The sequence below is a fragment of the Hesperophylax consimilis genome, chromosome 5 (assembly GCF_061612785.1).
Source record: "Hesperophylax consimilis isolate HC1 chromosome 5, BYU_Hcon_1.0, whole genome shotgun sequence".
Lineage (NCBI taxonomy): Eukaryota > Metazoa > Arthropoda > Insecta > Trichoptera > Limnephilidae > Hesperophylax > Hesperophylax consimilis.
In genome coordinates, this window is record NC_142840.1 from 2,774,765 (window position 1) to 2,789,399 (window position 14,635).

General features: G+C 32.1%; 1 protein-coding gene across 1 annotated transcript; it reads right to left on the bottom strand.

Moving 5' to 3' along the window:
* Positions 1 to 53: 53 nt before the first annotated feature.
* On the bottom strand, positions 54 to 4,870 carry Arl1 (ADP ribosylation factor-like 1). Its single transcript, XM_089631525.1, has 4 exons — positions 4,680 to 4,870; positions 4,332 to 4,548; positions 2,985 to 3,096; positions 54 to 2,307 (listed from the first exon to the last, which is right to left on the bottom strand). Exons 1-4 carry the CDS (start codon positions 4,681 to 4,683, stop codon positions 2,098 to 2,100), a joined length of 543 nt encoding a protein of 180 aa, XP_089487651.1. The 5' UTR covers positions 4,684 to 4,870; the 3' UTR covers positions 54 to 2,097.
* Positions 4,871 to 14,635: the final 9,765 nt, after the last annotated feature.

Here is a 14,635-nt window from a genome sequence, read left to right on the forward strand (position 1 = left end):
GCCATATACATACTAAGATTAATAAAAGTGCTTGGATAAGTGAAATTAAGAAGTTTTCATTTGAATATTTAATTTAATGAGATATAAATAATATTTATTACATAGTATGTATTATCTACGGAAATGTTTCTTAAATTTTATTACAACGGAATTCCAATGCACAGATGTTTTGTTGAAAAAGAAAATTGATTGCTTATTTTATTGGAGCATCGAGGAAGTAGGGTGGTTCTTGAAAATGCATTGGGATCAATACAATCGTCACAGAAGCTGTTTTATTTAAAAATATTAATTTGTAGATAAAATATATATGTCAATGGTTTGTATGGCAAAATAATTTGCGAATGTGCTGATCTGCAAGCATTACCACCTGAAAAATCTGTCAACCCTGTGCAAAGGCAAACAATGTAAAAAAAAAAGTAATTATTGTGTAATAAAAAACGTTTACAGGTTTCTAACAACATTTCGTGAAAGCTTTAAAAACTTATATTGTCATTTTAAAAATTACCAAGGTTAAAAATGATTTATTTAGAAAATGAAATAGACTAGCGCTGCAAAGGGATATAGAAATATTTTTTCTAAAAATAATACAAAAAATTTAAATACTTTTCAGCGTGTAATTTACACACGCTTCATATTTTCATGATGCTATCCTAAAATCATAAGTGTGAATCATGACAAATATTTACAATCCATTAATGTGTAAATTAACATAAATAATCTATTCTTCCAAACATTTCCAACACATTCAATTATTTCATAACCAAACTATACTTTTATAATTTATACTATACCAAAAATACAGAACATTAAATTAATAGTTCAACTTGCTCAAGTAAACAAAACCTCTGCAGAGGATTTAAATAAAAGATAAGGTATATTTACATGTTCCTGATAGTGTGTTTATTGCAATTTCAGAGCAGAACATTTATGTCACAATGTGGGTTGGTAAGCACACAAAATAATTATTGTCAATACATATGATAATATGTAATGGCTATTACTGCCAGCATGTACTAAATGACAAACGCAATTAAAAACTAAAAGGTATTATACACAGTTTACATTGAAAGATCGGTATTGGGTCAGTGAGAATGTATTCTTGCAAAAGTCACTACAGGAGACAAAATATAGCATTGTTATATTTAATGGTATGTATAACAGCATTGCTTCTATCAAATGACAATTCAAGATGACTTTCGCGGTGATATGATGGGTAACGTAGGATTTAATCATGTAATAATGCTATTCAGTTTGTTAACCTTTTTTGGTATTTAACGTGGCAAGAAATTTCATCAAACATTATTTGAGGGAAAAAACAATGTTTCACTATAGAACCAATTCTTATGTTAACTGCATCTTATCTACAAGGCTTTTGAATAATACATAGAGAGCAAAGATGCAAATGGAGAGTATTTATTTTATTTGATATGACATGCGCTGATGATATGAAAAAAATTACTAGGTAAATTTTGAAAAGGCAACCCAATTCTGCTCTGATATTATTATTGCAAAGTACTAGGTCTAAAACGGTCGTTTATAAAAGTTGAAAAAAGTTAAAAGCCACCACTTACAACAATCCCTCCATGCAAAATTACTTCAAAATTCTTAATTGCCTGAGACTAGCAATCTTTAATAGTTTACTGGAATACATAAGTGACAAGACGAAATACATTACATAATTAACTTTTGTGTTTCAATAAACCTCTGTCAATATTATATGAAAACTGGAAATATAATTTTAATGACTCTTTGGCTGTATTAAAGTGTACTGCTAGGTAAAACGCCAACAAAGTAACTAAACCATTGATATCTACAACCAAATAGCAATCAGTGAAGTATTAAAAAAAATACTTCCTGAAATGCTTCAAAGAATACTGCGTTCAGAAAATAATTTTGAAGATTCTTTAAGAAAATCAAATTATAATAAGTTATTCAAGCTATAAAAACTGTATTGTCACCCTGAAATACTTGTCACTCAAATTTAAGCTGCTAAATGATTGCGTGTATTTTGGTACAAATTTATAAATAGATAAGCCTACTTAACAAAAATACATTTATTAATTTTAAGTTAATGAAGGCTTCGCACAGTTGGAAAGGCTATTTCTTAGCCTGGAGGGCATTTGAGAGCCAGTCCATGGCTTGGTCCAGCCCCTCTCCCTTGGTGGCGGAAGTCTTGAATATCTGGAATGTCCTATCCTTGAGGGCGTCAAGACCCAGCGCCTGGTGGACTTCGGCTACTGTTAAGCAGCCGGCCATGTCTTGCTTATTTGCTAGAACAACTAATATAGCCCCCGCCAATTCTTCCTCCTGTTGTGAAGAAAGATGCCAATAAGAATTTGTCAATTACTAAAAAAGGTACCCTAATTCACACACCTAAGATACAAAATCACTCCATTTTTAATTTTTTTATTATATGTAGCTTCTAAAATATGTAAAAAGGTTTTCTATGCCGATGTTAACAATAGAAGGGTTGGAAAATGATATTAAAAACTTATATTATTTTAAATCTACAAAACCAATATTTTTACTTTGAACTGAAATAGTTGTGTTATGAAAAACACAACTACAGTCCATCAAATTTAACATTTCCTTTAAATCGACAAGGTTCCTAATTGGGAGAATGTTAAAGTTAGTAGCTGATGAAACTATATGCAATACGGCACTGACGGGTGAACAAGAGTGTTCCCAAACAATAACAATATCATCAAATCTATGCTCAGTCATTTAGTGTGTAAACCGTTCACTAGATATCACTTATGTTTCAATCATCGGTGTTTTCATGCGCATGGGTGCTTGGACCATAATTGTGTGAAATTACGGTGTTCCAATTCGGGTCTTCTAAACCAATTACGGTGTTCCAATACGGGTCTTCTAAACCAATTACGTATTGTTGTTCGAATGAATTGACGGAGAGCGATAAAGCTTTCAGTATAAGATATTAAAATACAAAACTGGTGATTTATTAAATTGTAGTTTAAACTTACCCTTAACATGTGTAGAAGCTCATCTTTTGATATTCCTATTCTATCTCTATCTGCCGAGTCTACCACGTAAATTATAGCGTCAGTGTTTCCATAATAGCACCTCCAGTACGGTCTAAAGAAAAAAAACCATTCATAATATATAATACTTATTAGTGGAACTGGCAGAATGTCGAAGGATCTTAAAATGGGCATTTATGCATATCTAAATAAAGAGTGGAATAAGGTACTTTTTAAAAAAAAAAAATGAATGAAAATAGACAGGTCCCAGAGTTCACAATCGATTGGCGGCCATTGTTATTGATGCAAAAGTTTTAATGTTAGTTTTTCTTCTATTTAACCCAAAATACGAACCAATGATCCTTAAATAGGTTCTTTGTTTAAGTTTTATTAAGAAATAAAAACTTTTTATATTATTGTCAAAACATGGTGCGAAGAAAATATGTCTATTATCATTTTTTTTTTAACGAAATAGCTACTAAAATGCATTATTTACAATTTCCGGGAACTGAATTATATGATAATACTTACTTCTCATTATTATCTAAATGATACAAAGTAATAAAATGTGCATATTAAGCGAGTCCCTATTTCCTGTATATCCGTTTATTGTAATAATTGAATGCCGACATGGCGGGTTTAGAAACACACGCGTAGATCATTTTGACACACGAACGATAAATATATTATGGCGTCAGAGCGGCTGCCATATTGTATTTTGGCAAAATAACCGCTTGTGATTAGTTGAATCCGATATAGCGCGTTTTGATAGTAACTTTCTGTATGATATAGCGGATTTGGTTTCTCACTCGCAGTTTTAACATGGTTTTTGGTCATGATAAGGAGGGTTTTGAAACTCAATTTTAGGCTCCTCTTGTTGCTCGCAAAAATGTGAACAAGATGTCATACTCAGATCATTTTGTCAAAAAATCGGGTATAGCGGGTATAGAAATTATAGGATTCAATTGACAGAAATTATTTGAATTGGCTGTTATTCCATAGAACGAAAGCGAATTTTCATTTTACGTAATTGAAAATTAAAATGCTAAAATTAAAACTTTCCCAAATGCAGTCAGTAGTTTTATTTTAGAGTAATTAAGATGAATAAAAAGGTTGTATTTAAAAATATTTCGTATTAGCCGTTGCCAGCGATCCTGAATATTTATCATTTTCATTTTTACCAATAGAATATTGCTCATCCAGACAGCATTATTTTGTTGATCAAAATGCACATTATTATTAAACTGTTCTTCAACAAAGCAAATGTGTTTACATAAACAGTTGACAGTCGGCTAAAAATTTCCACCCCGTCTGAGCTCTGATGATTGGAAACCAAAGACTGTTGTTTACCTTATACTTGTCTGTCCTCCTAGATCCCATACTTGAAATTTCAAGTTTTTATATTGTACTTGTTCCACATTGAACCCTATAGTAGGAATTGTAGTGACCACTTCACCAACTTGTAGTCTGTACAGAATGGTTGTTTTTCCTGCTCCGTCAAGTCCTAAAATAAGTATCCGCATTTCCCGAGCTCCGAGAAGCCCTCGAAAATAGCTAAATAACCCTCCTGAAAACAAAAAAAAACATACGGTAAACAGAGTAGGCGGCACATAACCTAAATATCGATTGTCATGAAAGGCGATGAGTATCAAGATGGTAATCGAAATAGTAAGGTTAATATTGCACCAATATACGCACCCATGATAAATATTATGTCTATTTCATATATTAAACAAGATTTCAAACGAAAAAAACTAAAAAGTATCACTAATGTAAATGAATCAGTCTCAGACGAGTAAAAGATAACTTGATATTAGAATGTAACTTTTGACGCAAAACGCTCTTGTTTTAACATGTCAAAAAATACGCTTGTCACATTCTAAGCAAAATATGTTTGACGTGTAAGCAGGTTAGGAAACTGTTATTCGGTCGGCCATGTTGGCTAAACGTCAAATTTAGCTCTTTAGAATTTTATGGCAAAATTCTCCTAGGTAGGTAACTTCGAATCAGCAATGTGGTTGAGGGCATTTATGAATCAAAAATATTAAAACTTTTTCAAAAGAAGAATACATAACAAATCCGAAAAGACCTATTTACATCTTTCGGGTTATATTCCTTTCATAGAGGAAATATGGCGTATCTACGAAATAAATCATTATTGAAAAATATTTTTTTGTTTATTATTTGTCAACTTTGCAGGCGGCCAAATGAAGAATTGGGTAGCAAATTAGTTTTTAAATTATTGTTTTGCTCCCACAAAATATGCTCTATCAAAGCCAATCGAGATATACGTGGCAAATTAATCAATGTAATGGTACCATGGCAGCACCGAGTAACACTAATTTTAGGACAAAATTTATTTTGATTCAAATTCAAAGGTTATATAGGTTAATGGTTTATTTATTGTTATATTTGACTTCTGAATCTGACGTGTTAACACTGTTGATCGGATGAGAAAGGTGACAGCAAAAAATACATAATATATATATTTTTTGATAAGGTCTAATAAATATTCAGCGTATCGCTCGCCATACACTACCAATGGGAATGTATGGTGAGCGATACGCTGAAATAGGCCAAGAATATAGCTCGCTTTCAGCCCGTCTGCCACAGGTAATGGCTTCTAGTAAGGTTTGAAGGATGTTACATTACAGATATAATATTATATTACCATAGATATTTATTGCTGTTTTAATATAAATATAACCCTACTAGAAGCCATTATGCCTATATATATAAAGGCATATATATTATTTAGGAGGTGTCTTTTTTTTACGGGATATTCCTGCTTTTCTCCATGTATTAACTTTACTGGGATTCCCGGGGCATCGTCGAGTCGCGCTTTTTTTTCGGTACCCTTGCATTGGCTTTACTCTATAATACAAATCATCAAAATATTTTTGATTGCAGTGATCACCTACCTAGGCGTCTACTGGTTTTGACAAAACTTTGATATTCACAATATACAACATCTAGACTTACAGAATACAAAAAACATTTACCATGGAACCGGTTGCAATCCTCATAAGTTGTAATTTTGTTACCTTATTTATAAAATAAATGTATTCTGTTAAATTTAATCGTTAAATTCGTTTCTTTTTCATAACATAACTAAGACTTAAGTCTACCTTTTCATATTCTATCAAGTCCACTGTGATTATTAAGTAATTACCACTGAATAAGTTCTTCACAAACCACAACATAGGTGAACTCCTTTGTATTCTTAATTTTGAACTTGATTGTACATAAAAAAATTAAAAACATTTGTGTGTGTGTATTTGGTGTTACGATTTAAAACTATTTAAATTATCGTAGGGCCCATTTTCATTTAAGTTTCATCTTTCCAGCTTAATTTAATTCTTCTTTATTTTGACAGACTTTAAAGTCAGGTTGTTATACCAATATACAATAAACCTAGCTAAGTAAGTAGGTACATATTAAACATTTTATGGAACCCCCCATTCCGAATGCCTACTGATTTATGTCCTATTTCTCTTGAACACTCTTTTTTAAGTTCCTAAAGTTGTTTTTGAAGATAATATAATATGAAATTACCTCGATAGAATAAAATCGCAAAGTATACTTACGCATCTAGTTCTGTTATTTAACACGTAATGGGTATGAACAAATTCACAGTGTACATTTTAAAACAACTTTGGCATTTGTCGAAAGATTTTTGCTCTATTATAAACGAGTCGTGTTTTATAAATATTTTCAAAATTTTCGCTTAATTATTTTCGTTTTTTTATATTAGCGATCTCCCTCTATACCTAATTCGTATTTACATGCTTCCTTTTCAAACCATCTTCTTCTTCTTTTTGAATGCTAAGTAAGGAAAAAACCAGAACGATGTAGCCATGCGCTCAGACCATAGACTAAATTAGACTAGACACGGCATATTAATTTAAAAATATCCCCAACACAATTTTGGTTTGGTTCACATGCACATTTATGAAAAGGCCCACGCATTATGTCGCAATGCGAAATGGGCATTGTGCATTGCGTTTTACCTTTTGTTGGTCTATTTTGCTTCTCAGCTATGCTGGGCAAGTTCATTTTTTCAATCACAAAAATAACCGAGTTTCAAATATTTAAATTTGAAGTATTACAACTCCTCTGACAACAAATTCTCCGTGGTTTTGCTTACGAGTTTGAACGCTTGTACAAGGAGTTTAAACAGAGTTGGGTTGTTAAGCTCATCACCATATTTGTGACGTACGCTACGTGGCGTTATATTTAAAATGAATTTAAGTAGACAGGGCTAATCTAGTATAATACATCAATGGCTCAGACAGATAGATATTATTAGGATGACAATATATTGTTCACGTAGCTATCAGGCTTCTGATGGAGAATGGAGTAGGTAAGGGTGACGGTGAATCTGAGAATGCGAGAGGGGAGGTGCTCCCTTGTGCAGTTGTTACGAAACGAATTCGGCAACCCGTTATGAAAATGTGACTTGTTTTGGTTGGAATGGCAGGGTCAACGATTTCAACATAGCCCTACACGGCACCAGTGTGGGGCACTCAACTTTGTTTTCGGCTGGATGTATTTTTTAAATTGGCATAATACCGCATTCAAATCTGTCGTCGGGAAATGAACCTAATTTCAAAGTACCTACCAACAGTTGGTACTAAGTACTTACCCACGTCATGAAAATTTTTATTTATTTTTAATGTAAATCGGATCGGTAGAGACTGGTTGAGGGAGACTTTTTGACCTCTCCAGCCAGACTATCTCGACCCATCGCCTTACACCGCCTTAAAAGGGATGGATTCATATGTCCGCCACTCTTAGAAACATTGACCCACCCCTCTTAGTTTTTCTTTCCCAGACTTTTTCTCTTTCCCTAAAAATACCCTCCACACAGCATCTCCAAAGAAGACACAGGCCCTGAGAGATTTAATTTAAAATCTAATTATGTAGATACTAATTACTACGTACAACACCAACCCAAAACGCTTTTCTTGTAAAGTTGCGAATTTTACAAACCAGATAAATATTGTAATAATTTTTTTACATAGGGGCCGTTCAAGTATTATGTAAGCACTATAGGGGAGCAGGGGGGTCTTTGATTTGCTTATTTTTGATGACATGGGGGGGTGGGGGGGTCGAGATAGTCATTACGTCAGCACTGCTCAGCAGTAGTTTTTTTTTTTTACACATTGGCAACCCACACATTGTCTATGTTTGTAGACCGAATACATATTCGGGGATTCCCACAAATAATTAATACGTTTAGGTACTCGCTTAAAAAACAGAATACATTAACAGAAAAATACATACAGGTACCAATTTTTACGTAAGCATGGGAGGGGGGGGGGGGGTAAGAGCTTTGATTACTTTTGGTGACAAGGGGGAAGAGGGGGTAAATAATTGTAATAAATCTGCTTACGTAATACTTGAACGGCTCCATATTCATTTTAAAATTACGGGAAGCGGGCATCGACCTAGGTAGGAACTATATGGATAAAAAATAATTTAAAACATGTTTACAGGCGTGTATATTGTAGTTTTAAAGAATTGATCAAATATACTTATTCCTAGCCTAGCTATCCCGAAGAGATCGAAAAAAAACATATGACTAGGTACTTGGTGCAATTCGGTTGACCTCCCCTGATCTCCACGCAGCTGCCTTATAGCTGACTGATGAGTACTAACAGAGAAGAGAGGCTGACTTGGTAAAAAGCATGTGGCTCTTCGAAGTGTCCTGGCCGGAAGCATTCATCTGGATGCCTTTCCAGGAGACAAAAAATCACAATTGATAACGAACCCTTCAGTCATTTATAAAGGATGATTGATTTCCATTTCATCATTGCTCGGAATATCGTTGTTCGGGAGGCGCTCGCATTGTATTTACATAAGTCCCACTAACCAGTATGAAAATGCAAATGGACAATTTTAAGTACCTACGCACGTATCTTAGGTACTATCATATTATTTAGGTGCTTAAAGGAGTTAGTACCTACCTAAGAAAAATTAGTTATTTAATTTGTTGTATGCAATGACGTCACAATATATTTAGACTTGTTATTGTCTCCAAATGTGGCAAGAAACACTCCCATGTTTTCAGTAAATTCTTAATTCAAACGTTGCTTATGTACGACAAAGATGAAAATTTAAAAAAATAGTGTATGTGAACAAAATTAACGATAGGACCGGCGTTTTCGTATTCAAGTTGCGTCGAATACTACTTCTAGGCCGACTAGAGTTACAAGCTTGAGATCCTGACTGATTTTGAGGTGTCAAATGATTAAGTCAATGCCTTGCCAAGATGGAGCAATGATAGTTTTCAAATGCGGCGATTCTTGTTGATAATCGTTGTTACTGCTGATTCTTATGTTATTTTACGGCAAGCACATAAATAAACAGAGTGATTAGAATATTTTAAACAGTGAATTTAAGTCGCGACAGCACTAGCTTCGTAATTTGGTTTTTGCGCGCCCAGACCTTTACTCTACTCCAGCGGGCCTTTCATTTTCTCTATGATTAATAAAATTTTCGGACGGGAAACAACTTTATTATTTATAATAATGGAAAAAATAAGTAATTTTGGTGTATTTTCAAATGAAATGTTTTTTACTGGCTTTTACTAGTGTTTGACGAGTAATTTAAACACTTTCAGACAGTTTTAGTTTAGTAATAAAACTACGAAATCAAAAGCACTACAATTGATGTACTTTTTGCTTGTCACTTTAAGATTTTTACAGCCCGTCTATATATATTGTAACGACATTGCTTGTATGTAATTGTATTATGTACCTACATATAGCAAAAACTGTTACCCAAGCAAACAACAGAGCAACGCAACATTTCACGAAAACACCGTAGATTTACCTCCTTTTAGCTTATATATTTTAAAATGTTCTAAATAATTTTTACTCGTTGATGAACTAAAACTCTAGTTTCGTGTGTGAGATTTTCTTTGAAGACGAATTCAAGAGGAAATTGATATTTTAGTTGAAGTCGATTTCCATTGAAATACGATTTATTGGTATTATGTACCATTTTGGTTCGGAACATATTTATAATTTTTTACAGCAAAATTTATACATTTCATACATTGTGCTTACCAGAAGAAAAACGAACCGGTTAAAAAAACGAACCGTTTAAGAAAATAAAGAATTTTTGATCAAAATGTTTTTTTTTTTATAAATTTTTGAATATTTTTTATATCACAATCGTTCTAGGATTTACAAATGGTTTCTAGGTACCTACAAGGAGAAAAACGGCTTTTATGGCGTTTTTTTCAAGATACTGATAAAAATATGACTGCATGACCATTTCCTAATAAAGTACTAGTCATTCGGAATATACCTGAACACGTGTTCACGTATGTGGCCTTTTCCCAATAAATATAATGGACGAGATGCGACAATTTTATTATTTTTAAGAACACGCGTTCGGACTACCTCATAACACATTCGTGCTTTACTGATAGTTTGTTATGAAATTTGTCAAATCATTCGTCTTAGGCCTCCAGTCCCGTTTTTAAAAAGAAAACGAATAATTGGGACAGATTTTTAATAAATTAACAATATTTCATATCAGTAAGTGTTCTCCGTGTATCTATGTGACAAATTTACACTTTTTAGTTTGATAAATATTTATTGCAAAATTCATACCCGAACTTGAAAAACTACAAAACTACTAGCCTGTCTTTGGTCTTCGACCAATGCACGCCACTGTTGAATACGCAACCTTTATATCTTATTAAAAAATGTATTCTATCATAAATATGACATTTAGTTTCTAATATTATTGTGTTAAATCATACCTATTTAACCCTTCAGGTTTTTAAATATTTTTACCAACAAGTCCTAACGACGTGGTGAATTTTCTTGGAATTTCGGATGCTCCCGAGGTATCTCAAAAGTGATACATATTACTTATTTTGGAAGTTGTCGTTTAAAAAATACTGTTTTAGATACAAGATTAAAATATCTTTGAAATATTTGCATTTGAAAAAAACATTGGATCTTTCTAAAAAATAGATTTTTAAAATCAAACATGAAAAAGGCGATGCACTACGTCGTGTAATATTTTAAATTGAGCCGCTATCAATAACAACCCTTACGTAGATGGCGATAAGGTTTAAATTCCCGCTTAACACCATCCCCCTGTTTTGATTTATGTAAGAAAAAAACATGGCCAAAAAGTGCCTTTTATTTTATATTGTGGATGTTCAGGCATTAATATTTAATTTTTTTTCGATCATTTTATAAATAACTTAATTTGCCACATTATACAATAAAATCATAACCGAAAATGGGTTCGTAAGCAGGAGATTTGGAACTTTGAAGCAGTTTTCATAGGCCTTTACATTATTTTTTTCTGGGCTTATAAAAAGACTTATCTAAAAAATATTCGATTATTTAAAAGGCCAAGATGTATTCTACTCGCAGTGTTTAATTAAAGAATAATATTTAATTAAAGAATAATATTTAATATAAAATTGAAAGAATAAGAAAACTTATCTATATTTTCTATAATATACGAAATATTTTAAATAAGAAAACTATCAAAATTGTCTATTATGCATTAATTCAGTCCTTATTGCAGTACGGGATTATTGGGTGGGGAGGGGCTTTTAAGGCTTCTTTAGAGCCCATAATTACAATTCAAAGAATAATTATAAAAATCATCCTTAGAAAACCATATGACTCCCCTACTTTAGAGATATTTCAGGAATTTAATGTACCATCTATCACAGAATTGTATAAGAGAATCGCCTTATATCAAATTTATAAAGAATATATTATTTATAAAATTCACCCCTCAGATAGCATAAGCAATAGATTCAAAACTAATGGCTTAATAGCCATCCCTATGCTTAGAACGACCACGGCTCAGCACCACTATTCGTATTTAGGTGTGAGATGGTACAATATATTATTGTCCAAAAATAAAATTAGTGTAACCGAAACTGTGAATTATGAACAATTCAAAAAGTTAATTAAGTCCCTCAAATTGGATAATGATATATTGTACCCCTATATTTCTTGCACTTACTCAATCTGTAAAAAATATATATTAATTTGATTGTCTTTAAAAAAAAATATTATTCTAAATTTTTCTTGATATATTGTACCTACCCTTAATTTCCTCACGCTTACTTAATCTGTAAAAAGATGTATTATTTTAATTATCTTTAAAAATACAATTTTATAATTTGTGTACCTATGTTAATATTATGTTTGTATTTATTTCAAAAGTTTTTGATTATTGTTTAAAAAATCATTATAACTAAATTTAAATACTCCTCCCATAAACACGAGCTCTTGGAGCTCAACTTATGGAGAAATAGAATAATAACGAAAAAATTATATATATAACTCTGCATTTTGTTATCATTTATAATGTTAAATAATAATAAAAAAGCATCTGAAACATTTCTAGGCGACCAAATTTTCAAACCAAAAACACATGATTTTGCATTACTACGCATGGTATCGCCTTAACAAAAAAACTTACTAGGTCATTTTGACTCGGAACGTCCATAATTTTGAAAGGAGTCGATATAGTTATTATATTATTATTATCATATAGTTATTCGTAACCTGGGAATGTTTGTCTTTCTTTAAAAAAAAAAAAAATTATAAAATATATTCCTTTTATGTAGGTAATAAGTAATAAAAATGTCACTTCAATTTTATCATATATACAATAAAAAATATAAATAATTTTCAACTGTCAATGAAAAAATGCCGAAATTCGTAATCATGCACTTTGACAATTTAAATTTTTTTTATCCATGTAATAGTAATAATAATATTTGGATGATTTATATACCGACGTTTTTGTGCAAAATCACCTCAAGGGCGCGTATAAATATTTGATACAAACTGTGAAGAATAATTATTTATCTTTCTAATGACGAACCTATCTACTTATTATAGAAAAAAAAATTATAATGCATTGACGCCCCGGTCAGATCTGTCCTTCAGAGACTATGATGGAATATTTATGATGTTTGTGGCTAGTAATGTCCTTCCGAGACCTGAAGGGTTAAAATAATTCACGAAACAGATATATTTCGAGAGTCGGGGGATTCGAGACGCGTTTACCATGAAAAATGTCCAAAGGTTTATGGTCTTAGGACGAAGGCATTATGAGCATGATTTGAAACAAAGATAATTATAGTTACTATGATTATTTGTCAAAGGGGTGATGAATGCATTATTTCTCTTCATGAAGAAAACCACAATTAAAAAAAAGTATGAAATATTGTGCATTATTCTGCACATGGAGTAAGTAATCATAGAACCTCCCATTAATCAAGTGAGTAGGTAACCACAAAAAAAAAATTCTAGCGCTGACAAAAGATGCTTATAATATACAGTCCAGTTAGACATGATACCAACCAAAATAAGGGTAAATTGTAATATCCTTGATATTAATAAAAACAATATATTTTGCACTTTGCCAATCAATAATAGAATATGGAATTATTGCTTGGGAAGGAGCCACAAACTCGGCTATCAATTACATAGAAACCGCACAGAAAACGATCTTAAAGGTAATTCTAAAAAAACATAGACTGACTGATACAGACCAAATATTCAACAGCTGTGACGTACTAGATATACGCCAATCATACGTTAACACACTACTAAACTACATTTTTGACAAAAAAATAAATTTCAACATACACAAAATAACACTAACAGACCAGTTAGACAAGCGTACAAAGAAAACATAAAAACTCCGACAGTAAATTCAAGCCTTGGACAAAGACACTACCAATACCATGCAATAAAAGCTTTCAACAGTTTAAAACTTGAAATTAAAAATGAGAAAATTAAAAATAAATTTACACACAAAATTACAAAATGGATTAAAGAACAAAAAAGACAATATTACCAAAATTTCATAGCATAAAATACAAATAAAACCTTCACGTAACACACAAAACCAATATAAACACACATCACTCACAAACACACAAGATTATTTTCAATGTACTATTTTTTTTTTAATTTTAAATATATATTATGTATTTTTAATTTTAAATGTATAATTTTTCTATTAATGTATTATTTTTCGATCACTGCGGCTTTGTATCGGGGAAATCAACAATAGATGCTATTCAAACAGTCAGAATCATAGTTGAAAAATATCGAGATGCAAAAAAAGATTTACACATGGTATTTATAGACTTGGAAAAAGCATTTGACAGGGTACCCCGAAGCCTGATATGGGCGGCATTGAGATCTCATAACGTACCAGAAGGATATGTGCTCTCCATACAAGATATGTATACAGACGTAGAAACACAAGTAAGATGCACATCAGGGATGTCACCAACATTTCCAATTAAAGTGGGGGTACACCAAGGATCTGTCCTCAGCCCATTGCTATTCATAATGGTCATGAATTACCTAACGAGTCAAGAAATGAACAGTATTCTCAAGACTATGCTTTTTGCAGATGATGTAGTACTGATAGAAGAAAATCATTGTGATCTACAAAATAGCCTGGAAAGGTGGAGAAAGATCCTGGAGGATAATGGACTAAAAATTAGCAGGAAAAAGACGGAATATTTGTATTTACCATTTGAAGACCCAAATGCTGTAACTCCTTCGATGCAATTGGATGGAGTAACATTAGCCAACTGTGACTCATTTAAGTATCTGGGCTCACTCATCCACAGA